The sequence below is a fragment of the Chanos chanos genome, chromosome 14 (genome assembly GCF_902362185.1).
Source record: "Chanos chanos chromosome 14, fChaCha1.1, whole genome shotgun sequence".
NCBI classification, from domain to species: Eukaryota; Metazoa; Chordata; class Actinopteri; order Gonorynchiformes; family Chanidae; genus Chanos; species Chanos chanos.
The window spans coordinates 17,108,958-17,121,358 of NC_044508.1; the positions used below are offsets into that span (position 1 = coordinate 17,108,958).

Sequence of the window (12,401 nt, forward strand, 5' to 3'; positions counted from 1 at the left end):
GAAATCTTTGGCAATTTTGTGTAGACACACTGAATAACACTTTTCTTTGTGAAACTGGAGTTGATTCTGACAGGAGGGGGAAAACAACTTTTGGGTGGTCCTCAAGATGTCATAAACTAAAATAATCACCATAAACTGAATGGCCTCTAAAAAACATACCAAACAGGGCATTATCTTGACATTCGGCAGCTACTGCAGTTTAATAAGAAACGTTTGTGAAAATGTGGGCGGGGTGTAATTGACTGTTACCATAAATGGTCAAATAAAACATATACTTTCTTTGAGTTTAATTGAAACCATTGCAATGATTACTGAAGGCTTAAATAATCACTGTGATGATTTCAAGCGCCAGAACGATTGAGTCTAACTAACCGGCTTACTATCTCACACACTTCGAATGATCGTTCCCTCAGAACCTGACTAGAGACCCCCAAACTATACAACTGTGATTTTAGGAATAAATCGCAGTATAATTCAGTACTCCTATCTCGAGCGTTCCCATACTGTCCGTAAGAATTTGAAGGCGTCGCTTTCACCTCTTTTTACTGCTGTTACACTTGGCCTAAAACAAGAGAAATATACTTTTTGGGGGCGAACGTATTTTTCCTCATCTGTTTTTAGGCGTACTTTCGGCAGTGCAGCCTCCCTAGAAGTAAGGAGTTTCAGAGCCACGTAACTGTATGTTAATACCCTCGGGCGTGGGGTAATCAAATATTCATGAGGACTTGCTGACACAGGCGCCGTGAAAAAAAGTTGAGTTTACAAACTTTCCGACGGCGGTACAGAGGTGTCAGTGAATCCTGGAAAGACACTCAACACAACGCGTTAGGAAAGTGACTTCTGAAATTGTTCTCATGTAGGACAAAACGATACTTTTTCTTTTTAGCCTTGCAATAACTTTGGTGAGCAAGGTATATTCCGTCGGGCCTACACGTATCCTTGATTTTTAAGCACAGTCTAAACAAGACTTAAGAACTTTTCCGTTTGGAAAGGTACCTTGTTTCAAGTCGAGCCAGTTGTATTTTATTTCTTCTTTCTTTTCAACTTTTTCTACTGAGCAAAATGAGCAACAACCCTCTTCAGCCTTTGCCGGGACAGCAAGTGATCCATGTTGCGAAGGACCTTGACACGGATCTCGAGGCACTTTTTAATTCGGTTATGAACCCGAAACCGAGTTCCTGGAGGAAAAAACATTTACCCGAGTCTTTTTTCAAGGAACCCGATTCTGGCTCCCACTCGCGACAATCGAGCACTGATTCGGGGAGTCACCCACCCAGACTTCCAGTGCAACATGTACGGTCACATTCCTCTCCTGCGTCCCTACAGCTCGGAGCGGGAGCCATCTCAACTCCAGCTCCGGCACATCATGCTCATATACGGCATCAGTCTTTCGATATTGCCGAAGAGTTACCTTTGCCCCCTGGATGGGAGATGGCTTATACGGCCAACGGCCAAAAATATTTTCTCAAGTAAGTGAAGTTCTCCACTATAAGTTTGATAATTAATGGGCCTGTAAAATAATGACAGCCAGTGTAAAACATTGGGTAATATGAGTTGACTTCAAAATTACTATGAAAATCTCTCACTCACAGCTCGCATGATCAATCCTCAATGTGATTGCAAAGTGTTTTACGTTATCTGATCATTTAAATCTATTATGCATATCACAGCATTAACAACTCATAGTGTTAATCAAAAGAAACATTTATGTTTTTTTCCCATCCAAAAGCTAGTTAACCACAGACGGCTTTCAAAATCAGCAATAGCGTCAGTACCCATTCATTAGAATGGAACGTTCTTCGAGGCGCCTTAACTCTGAAGTTTCAGTTTTGGATTTGACTTTTATCTAACCATTCTCTTGCAATGGTGTGTTTACAGGAAACACATGTTGACAGTATCTCGGTCTAGATCAGTTTTTTAAAAAGCCCTGTTATTCTGAAGTATCATCTTTAAGACACCTTCAACACAATCAACTTGTGATCAAGGTTCCTTTTTTTGCTTTGATAAGGGGGTGTTTAACATGTCTTTGTGAGTCATTATCTCGAAATCTCACTGACATGGTAGCTGTAGTTAGTCCCATTGTAAATGTGTTTTGACTTGACCCTCTATAGGAATGAGATGCTTTAGAAAAAGTATTCTTTGCCCCCCCCTGTAGTTATCTGGATGATATGCCACCAAGGTTTTGGCCAGCTCAGTGGGGTTCCATTGTGCATACAGTAATTGTGGGTTATATTGAAAAGCTTCTTAGCACACCCTCTTCACTTCATTACTGGGGGGTGGGATGGGTGGGGGCAAAGGCTAAAAGCAAAACAAAACAACGCAACACAACACATTACAAAACAAAAAAACCTAAAACAAAAACATTTGAGTCAGGGGGTGTCTTGGTCTTTTTCAACAATGAGTTAAAGTTCTGTCTTTTCTCAAAACCAGACATTTGTTATTAATGCTGATGTTTTGACACACTCTAGCAGTCCAAATTCAGTGTCTGCTTGCTTTACTAAGAGCTGTGTACTGGTAACTGGTCTCACATCTTTGATTCAAATCACGAACACAGCTGACTTCATGAAACATTTAGCCAACCTGTTTTAAGACCTGTTTGCCAAATGGCTTCATGTTACATCAGGGTAACAGCGTGATTACGACTCCAGTATATTGATCATTTGTTTTGGTACTCATTAGCATTGGAAAGAAAATTGAGGTGGGTTTGACAAGTTTTTAGCAGATGAATGACCAGGGTTGTTGGTTTTGTATGTTTAGATGGTTTTTGTCTGGAGGCTAGAGCCACAGTCACTCTTCTCTCGTTCCCGAGAATGTCTCCTCAATTTAGGCTGCGAGAAAACGTGTTTGTGCCTGCTGCACTCCCCCCTTGGCACCATCACTGCCAACAAAGCTGACAACTTGGGCTTCTCTCCACCCAACAATTAAACAGTCAAGAAAACAAAAGCTGGCCTGTCAATTGTAATTACCCCTTAAGGAACTTCTTCAGCTAATACATCTATTGCCTGCACACACCTCTTGAGGTTTGCAAAGATTCATTTGGACTCTCTGAGAAGTCCTCAGCTGTGAATTAATGATCTCTAAGAGTCAAGTTGTTTGCGTACACCCACTTCCTGCTTACTCATACACCTAAAATGATCTTAAAAAAAAAAATATCCAGGGGCCCGTTTCTGGTAAGAACAACCTGTCTGAGTGAATGAATGATGATTGACGCAGTGAAGTTCCTTTTTTAACCCAGGAAGGGAATCCTGTTTGTAGTATGACACAGTTTTTTTGGAACAGCTGTCCCAGTGCCCCCCAACTGTGAGAGCATACATAACCAAACTTCCCAGAGAGCCGCCTGATTTCTTTTTGTTTCCTAAGCCTGTTTATTAGTCTGAAACCAGTCTTAGAGTATTAGAAAGAAAGAAAGAAAGAACCTGACACACTTACCTTCCCAACCATTCAGACCTCTGGCATGATTATTCAGATTTCATAGGGTTTCACTGTCCAAAAAAGAAAAAAAAAGATATTTTTTGTTACTTGGAATAAGTTGGGGGTTTTAGAGGGAAGCTCGTGCTACAAGGTGCTGTTTAAACTTTCTAGTGACGCCTGTGACAGTGCTGACACGGTGAGGAAGAAGTGAGGATAAAAAAAAAAGAGCTCAACTAATCAAGTCAGAGCAGTGCCTTCAAATACCCTAAAGTCAGTAGTAAGTCGTCTGTTTGTCTGCAAGGCTACAGACACTGGTAGCAGACTGACACACCACAACCAAGGAAAAGGCTTTAAGAACCCTGGATTCCTCTGTTGTTGCTTTTTTTTCTTCTCTCTTTTCTTTTCTTTTCTTTTCTTTTCTTTTCTTTTCTATTTTCTTTCTTTGACCATGCTAAGACAGTCTGTAATTAGTCTTGCGTTTGATGCCATGTTAACTTGCATGTATGCTTCAAGGCCTATTTTTTACTTCCTTTACTCTATGAAGTCTTGCCTAAGATCTGCCCAGCATGTCATTCTCCCTTCTATTAAGTCAAGTTGTGAAATATGTTTGATTTTGACGTATCTTACCAGTAAAGCTTATTCATATATGCAAATAATTTATAACTGTGAATGTTGATGTAGCCCGAGTTTATCACTGGCTTTCTCTGTGTGTTTATATCTGATTTATGAGAAAGTGACAGACGATGATATTGCATATGATACACAGAAGCTGTGTGATATTATCTCAATGGGAAATGTAATCAGTGACTCTTTAGGGTACAGCGTTAGAGTTAACAGGAGAAGAAGACAATGCTGGAGAAAGTAGTTTCATCCCAGAAACATCTAATTCAATCCCACTGGTTTATGAGATGACACACATACACGCACACACACACAAACCCATCTGATTTTCAATGGTTTCTTATCATTTTCTCACTTTAAATCTCATACCCATTAAATCTGCAGTACTTGATAGATACTGTTTGCAGTGGCCTTCTCATCGGTGGAGGCAGATCACTTGATTTGTGGACGTGTGATTAAATTCTCAGTGACGAGACTTTAGCCGAAGACTCAGCATTTCTTTCATTGGTAGATTATGTAAACCATGTAATTGCTTTTCCAGTAGCCTTCTCCAGTATGGGGGTCACAGGGCTACATAAAGACATCACCCATACAGTCACCTAGCTGTGACATACAACACGCATGGGATACAATCAGGCCATAGTTGTCTGATGTAATTATCATCCAGCAGTTGTTTTGGAAAATTGCTACTCTCTCCCAGCTCTGACCATCTCCAGAAGTGGTAACCGGAGGCCTGTGTCTGTTTGGACTGTCGAGTCCAAGAGAGATTTGAGGAGAAGGTCAAAGACCATATGTACAATACAATGACGAGGTCAACACTCCTTATTTTACGTAACAATAGACACCATAGGCGCCCAGTGACTGATCTATGATCGGTAACTGTATCACACTTGTAATAGTTCCTGTTAGCGGGAGGGACAGGAAGAAGCTGATCCAAGATCTGCTGTGCAGTGACAGAGGGGTAAGTGGAGCCTCGAAGCAGTCTCAGCTCGGCTCCTTGGTTCGGAGGAACAATCATAACAGATGTGTTTGTTCAGACGGAAGCCAGTCTGGATTTCGTCTTTGTGTCTGTTCCCAAGCGTTGGAAGTGCTGAACGTTCTCTGTGCTGTGCTACAGAGATCCTGTGGCTTACCATCCTCCCAGACCGGAGGCGTTTCCTGTTCAATATGTGACTTGGAAAGACCATGAAGACCCGGTTGTTTTGGCGCTGGATGGCTGGAGTCTCGTCCGACTGGACCTCTCTCCCTCCTTTTGCTGCTGGAGGCTGTTGTGAGACAAGGGTGTCTTTGTGGCCAGAGCATGGTGAAGAGCTTCAGGGTCCTGCGTGACTTGTCAATATAAATTGAATGAAAGCAATTAAACTTGAAGGAAATGTCATGTGGGCTGGATTTAAAACCAGCGGCTTGGCAACCGTGCAGATTCTCTCTTTGGCCTGAATGGGAGCTGGCAGAGGTTATTGAGCTATCTTGGGGGCAAGGGAATTGTTCCAAAAAATTTTAGCACTGGTTTTATTTATTTATTTATTTATTTATTTTGTCTTTTTTCCAAAGTAGAGCTGAAGTTGTTCGTTGAAGCGTTTATCCAATAAACTTTTATCAAAAAGTCTTGTCATTTGATCACGTTTAGTCTTAAAGGGAGAGTTGTCAAACAAAAAAAAAAAACATTTCCTTTTCACAACTGCGTATCTTCATTCATATCTGCGTTTGACTTGATTTTCTGGCAAAATAATTTTTTTAAACATTTTGAATTCAGATCTGTTCAAAATTTATTTGAACCAATAGGTCAGCTAAGCAAAGTGTATGCTCGGTAGTGTGTGTTCAGGACACACTATTGACACCGGAAGAGGTGTGTGTTAAGGTCACAGAGCCATGTGTTATGAAGTACTCTGTAAGTTTACTGAGCCTACAATACTGGTGGAGGTGCCAGTCAAACACACAACAGCTGACTGGCTGTATTCAGTGGTGCCCCCTGTCTGAGGCCCTCTAAGCTCATAGATATTCAATACACAGAGATGCTGTTATTTATGGTGTTAGGGCCACTGGACTGTTCTTGTCAGGCCTTGTTTGATACCTGACCTCTCCTGGCTTTTTAAAAATGAAATCAGTACACCAAGCAGTCTGCGGAGGTAACTCCTTCTCTAACTCTCTTGTCTTTCGGGCACGATGTTTTATTGGCAGTTCGTGTCTGGATGGAATCCTACTGATGTTTACTTCTGTGGAGTTATCCGAGGGGCCACAAAAAGAAAAAAAAAACCCACAAAGAAACCCTTTTTTTGTGTCCCAACCGCTCCTTTTAATTGGATTGCGCCAGTTCTGGCCGATGACACGATCTATTTACGAGTTCTGAGGTCCGTGCCGCGATTTGATTAACATGAGCTTTTGGTGCGAAGGCCAAGAAAAGTTGTACGCAGCTGTTATCTTCAAGTAATGGCCCGCGCTGGAGTCGGTCGGTAATTTGCTGGAGTTGGTGCTTGTTTAGAAGAGGCTGAGGGAGGTTTCAGGGAGGTTGTTTGATAGAAAGGGCTTTGTTTATGTGACGTCTTGCTGTGCTGTACTCTGATGTGTTTTATGGTGTTTAAATTGAGAAACAGTTCTCCGGCTGCCGCTGTCCACCCTGTTACATGGCGCTGTTGACCTTGAGCAGACACCCCCTTTAGGAAAGACAGCTGTGACCCTTTAGCAGAGAGAGAGGGGGGGGGAGAGAGATGGGAGAGTTTGGCAGGCTGTAGAGAACAGGCCCTGCTTTTCGTATGCTTTCACCTCTGGATCCCTCACAAGACCGCACCTCAAAGCAGCCTGCAAAAGACACTCACTTCTCACACACACACAGACACACTTCTGTCTGTCCAATTCACTTTCTCCCTTCCCAAACTAAATCCAAATTAGCAGCTCAGGGAACTCACAGTTCTTGGAGGTTTTCTGAAGACATTTGTATTTATTTATGTATGTATTTATTGATTGATTATTTGTTTATGGAAAGTAGCCAACATGAAGCCTCTTCTTCTTTTTTGGTTCCCTCTGTCTTTTACTTTTTACCCTCCATTTTGTTGTTATTAGCACTCACTTGAATCATTTCCTGGATTCATTTGTTCTGGCCTAAATCCTGAAGGTGTAACTATTAACACAAATAACAGGGCAGACTCTGCTTCGTGTGGCAATGCATATACGGTTGTTTTTTAATGTGGTATTTTCCGTGTTCCCCCACCCTGCTACTACCCCCCCCCCTCCCCTTCCAATAAGCAGTTGAAAGAGATGGCTCAGTCTACAGGATATGGAACTGGTCATTTCCTTTTGTTTGCCAGGATAATAGCTAGAGGGACACAGTGGGCCCTCTTTTGGGTTTTGTGAAGGAAAAACAATAAATATGAGTCACAGACTTCAAAGATCAGCATTTGGTGGGGGGTTGGGACGGACGGACAGAAAAACTATGACATACTGTGTGTGCACGTCCATTATTGCTTCTCTCTAGTTGACGTCCTGTCTGTAAGGGTTGCTTTTCCCCTCCTGGCTCAGAATGAGTAGCATGTAGAATACAAGTTGGCTATATTCTACATTAGGGGTACAAAGTCTGATTCTACAGCACAAAGTAGTGTTGTATGCTTGTAAAGGTTAGTACATGAGAACGTAAGAACAAGTTTTGTCATTCTGTGAAGTGTTTTCCAATTCAGGAGATAGCAGCAACACAGATTGTAATAATCACTCTTTAACAGTAACATCCAACATGAACAGAAGCTGTTCAGGACCACAGAATAAGTTAGAACTGAGAACATAAAAGACTATGGAGGGTTCGTTGGTTAGAGAGCCACACAATTCTGGTTTTGATCCTCAACAGTTTTCTAAGAGTTTTCAAGGAGGAGAAGAAAGCCCTGAGATGAGAGACGGAGAAGGCTGGCAGCAGTACAGTCAGCGGCTATGAAACAGACAAAATGAGTGTAATTATCCAGAGAACAATTTGCATTCCTCAAGAGCTCAAAATAGCTGTCTAAAGAATGGGCATCAAAAACCTGAACTAAGGGTGTTTTTTTTTTTTGTTGTCGTCGTTGATACTGTTATCAAGACGTCAGCCTCACCAAACACTCAGTTATCTTCTAAGTAATGTCAGGCCTCATAACAAGCTCAGACATACATTAGCCCTTAAAGTTATGTAGAGAACAAATGTGCCGCCCTAATGCATCTTATGTTAGCACAAATGACTACATTGTGATACAGCTGAACTGAATGTTGTGTAAAATTGAATCAGGAAGTAGAAAGGCTTGAATACGTAATCTTTTCGTTTATTCCGTCCCATCTCTCAGAACTCACACCTATTTACACTGCCCGCTTGTGGGAAGGGAATTGTCTGTGGGTGTGGGCGGAGCTTGGAGAGTCCTTCCACCATCACTTGTTGACAGAGACTGTGACTCCTTCCCCTTCTTCTCTCCCTCTCTCTCTCTCTCTCTCTCTCCCTCTCCCCCCTCTCCCTCTCCCTCTCCCTCTCTCTCTTTCTCTCTCTCTCTCTCTCTCCCTCTCCCCCCTCTCCCTCTCCCTCTCTCTCTTTCTCTCTCTCTCTCTCTCTCTCTCTCTCTCTCTCTCTCTCTCTCTCTCCCTCCCTCTCCCTCTCCCTCTCTCTCTCTCTCTCTCTCTCTCTCTCTCTCTCCCCCTCTCCCTCTTTCCGTCTTTCACCACAGCTCCCTATTCATGAGGCCTGGAATGTGAGCAGCAGTTATGTGGGCGTATTGTCCCCCCTCCCCTTTTTTTTTTTTTTTTTTTTTGGTGGAGAATAGGGCTGTGGCGGCACTCATTGCTTTTCTATACCTCTGGCATTTCATTCAGTCGGGCGAGCCGCTGCGTGCGGCCCCCATTTGTTGAGGAGAGAGGGGCCAAAATGAGGAATGAGGGGGTGGCACCAGTTTCACCACCAGTGTCACGGTGTCACGTGTGATGCATCACCTTTTCTCTGAAGAAACTTGTTGAGGGCCAACCATGATCTAATTCCATTGTTTGACTGCGCCCTGATTGAATCGTGAAGTGAGAATGGGCCCTTGAAAGAGATTTTGCTTGATCTCTCAGCTGTGTTGGAAAGCTGATGCATTCCGGTTGCCATAGCAGATTTGTGAATGGTGACGCAACCACCAAATTCAGGCTGACTGCATTTCCCTGGTCATTAGCTTAACTTGTATTTAAAGCCATAAACCTTCACACCCAATTCACTTAAACGTTGTAGCCTTTTAACTGAGTCTGCAAACTAAATGCTGAACACGTCATGTTTCCTCAAGGTTGGTCCTACATCAGTCCAAAAAAGAACAATTTGCTTTATTTGTTTGTGAAGAAGTCTGGGGTCAGTGGAAGTTTGTTAACTCCATGCCACTTAAAACAGTTAGATCATCAGTGAGATAATCTAGTCACTAGGTGCTGTAATAGTGACTGTGGGATGATGGTACTTGTAGTTCATCTACTATGTTATCTGCCTTCCTCCGTGTCATTATGACGAACTGCCCAGTACTGAGGTAAAACTGGTAAATCTGCATAACTCTGCAGCTGCAACCTATAGCTTGGGGCACTTCTGTTACAGGACTCACAATACAGAACAACACAAAACAACATAAAAAAACCAGCAAACTCATCTACTGCTAAGCAAAAAAAAAAAACAGCTTTCAAAGGTTTGCATCACTGTATTCAAATAAAGGTGTCAGAATGACGGATTAACATTTGGTGTTGACTGCTATGGCATCTTTTTCACTCTGTTCACTCTGTCCTTAAAACAACTAGAGTCACATGGCTGCTCGCTGAAACAACAACTTTCTGACAGAATAATTCATCATATGTACTGATATGACAATAATTGTTACCATAACTGGGAAAAGGGTTGATATCAGTAAGAGGAGTAGAAATATTTCTCAGTAAAGCTGAAAAGATGAATAATAATAGAGAGCTAATAGCGACACAGACGATGACGGAATGCTGGGATGTCTGTGCAAGCTGCAGAGTCTTCGCTTTGAGCAATTCAGTGGAGGCAGTGATGTCATGTATGAGAGAGAGAGAGAGAGAGAGAGAGAGAGAGAGAGAGAGAGCGATATGGAGAGATGGCAGAGCAGGAGTAGGGGACTCCTAGAGCCAGGGTTCATTCCCATGTCTGGCGTGGGATGATTAACAAAGAGTGCTTTGTTTTTTGGGTGGGGGTGTGGGACATTAGGCCTATATCAATCCATTCATTTTATTTCGACTTTCACAGGATAAGAGAAAAAGGGGGGGGGGGGGGGGCTTGTGTGCTGTCAAATGGATGGAGAAGGATTTGCATGAAATGATCTTTTGTTTTCGTGTTTTTTGTTTGTTTGTTTGTTTTTGTTTGTACGTTGTTTTTGTTTTTTTCCCTCAGTGTGTCGTGACATACAACACAAACAGCAGTATGGGCAGCACATGGTAGCAGAAGTCCCGGGAAAGACCAGGACCATTACTAGCACGTGTAACTCAGTGAAGACGCTGAGCTGAGACAGCCGTGGAGAAACTGTAGGGGGAACAAATCATTCTGGAAAAGTACAGCCCCTATGTTCCTTTGTAGTGACAGTCAGGGAACAGTGCCACAAAGCTGGCCGTGGCCGTTCAAGTTCTCTGGCTGGCCTCTTCGCCTCCTGCCCCGTGGCACGGGCCCACTCCAGAGCTGGGGTCAGTAGGGAGGCAGCAGACACTGTGCTCTTTATCTTGGAGGAGAAGGGCCGGCGTGGAGCACGGAGACCTCTTTAGTCAGACGGACCGTGTTTTCCATGGCAGCCAACCCTCTTTTCCAGGCCCTGTTCACTCACACCGTCTGCCTCGCAGGTTGTGTCGGTCAAAAGGTCCCTCTGGCAGCCAGACGAAGAGGGTCTGTGGGCCCAGGGTTGGCCCAAACACTGCCACAATGACATTTCCAGAATGTTCATGGCAGACAAGCTCATTTATGGAGCTTAAATACCATCCTCCTCTCTGATTTTAACAGTTCCAGCTGCCTTGGTAACTTAAATATCACTACAGCTCGAATTAAGAGTTTTTTTTCCCCCCGTTCCAATCCACCAGCGCATGACGCACATGTACTAATCACACCAGTCTTTTCTGAAACGTTAAGAAATGAGGCCCGGTCATGGTTTGAAGATATAGTTTCATAAACTCAGTGACATCACTCAATCAGTGAACCGTTAACTCCATCCTTGCTTTTTCAGCAAGGTTACAAAAGCTTGTGTATGTGTGTGTGTGTGTGTGTGTGTGTGTTTTTATGTTAATGTCTGATCCTGGAATGTATGACAGGTTGTGTTCCGTCGTCACGGCGACATTGAAAATGTTGCCCAAGCTTGGCCCCCCTCGCAGCATGCCACAACACCACACATTCCTCATTTCCCTTTTAGCTCTCCTCCTGGAGGTCAAACCAGCTACCACAGCACACAGGCTAACTGCCCCCCTTTTTTTTTTTTTTTGTACGGGGCTAATCAATGTATTGACCTGGAATATCAGGTTGTGAGAGCTGTCCGTCTCCCAGAACGTCGTATAAGTCAAGTCATCCATCGGTTGTCAAGGTTCACATTTTAGGAGGAATCCCTCTGTTTTCTTTTTTTTCTGTTTTTCTCAGTCTCTCGTGATTGAGTTCCAATCTTAAGCTCGCTGTGAATTAGGCAAACTTACCTTATAGGTAGTGTTCTTCCTCCATTCTTGATTCCTTGAACTAGCACTTCTCACTTTTGAGTGTTTCATTACCAGCTGACAATTGACTGTGGAGCCGCCCCCCCCCCCTCCCCATTCCTCTCTCTCTCTCTCTCTCTTCTCTCTGTATTGAATGGTCTATTTTTTGTTTGATTTTAAAATGGAACAGAAACCTCTCAAACATCAGTCGAGCGTCAAATTCAAACAAAATAAACTGAAAAACAAAGCAGCTAGAACTTCATGAATTACAAAAACAGTTTATGTCTCTCGCTCGCTCTCTCCCTCCCACTCGCTGTGATGTCATAGTGAGCTGAGGGCTGTGTGAGGTGCTTTGTAGTTAGCGAATAACTTTAATGAGCTGTGTGGGTTAATGAAAGGATTGGTAGAAAACAGAGGGTACTGTAGCGCTCAATGGCTCTGAATGATTTGGTCACAGCGCTCATTTCCATAGCACAATTACCTTTTGTTCGACTGCAGTCTGAGGTTACAGCTTCTCGGGGTTGTTTAACATACTGGGCTTGGGTCCAGTTCTGGCACATTATTTAGTCTAATTAGATAATCCCAAATCACGCGTTCACTTCAGTTCGTATTACAAACCAGAGTGAGAACTCTGTATTATAACCCGGAGACAATTTTCTGTCTCTCTTTTTCCCCCCTCCTTCTGTCTCTCTCTCTCACAAGGTAGATGGAATGCTTTCTGTGTTTAAAGGAGCTATGTATCT

The 12,401-nt window shown here is 43.1% G+C and overlaps 1 protein-coding gene across 2 annotated transcripts in view; it reads left to right on the top strand.

Moving 5' to 3' along the window:
• The first annotated feature begins 778 nt into the window (after positions 1 to 778).
• The window catches only part of wwtr1 (WW domain containing transcription regulator 1), a 31,974-nt gene continuing 20,351 nt past the window's right edge, over positions 779 to 12,401 (top strand). For both annotated transcript variants that reach the window (XM_030791741.1, XM_030791742.1), the window contains exon 1: positions 779 to 1,469. In XM_030791741.1, the coding sequence (XP_030647601.1) occupies positions 1,063 to 1,469 (407 nt within the window). In that variant the 5' untranslated portion in view covers positions 779 to 1,062. The remainder of the gene's footprint in view (positions 1,470 to 12,401) is intronic.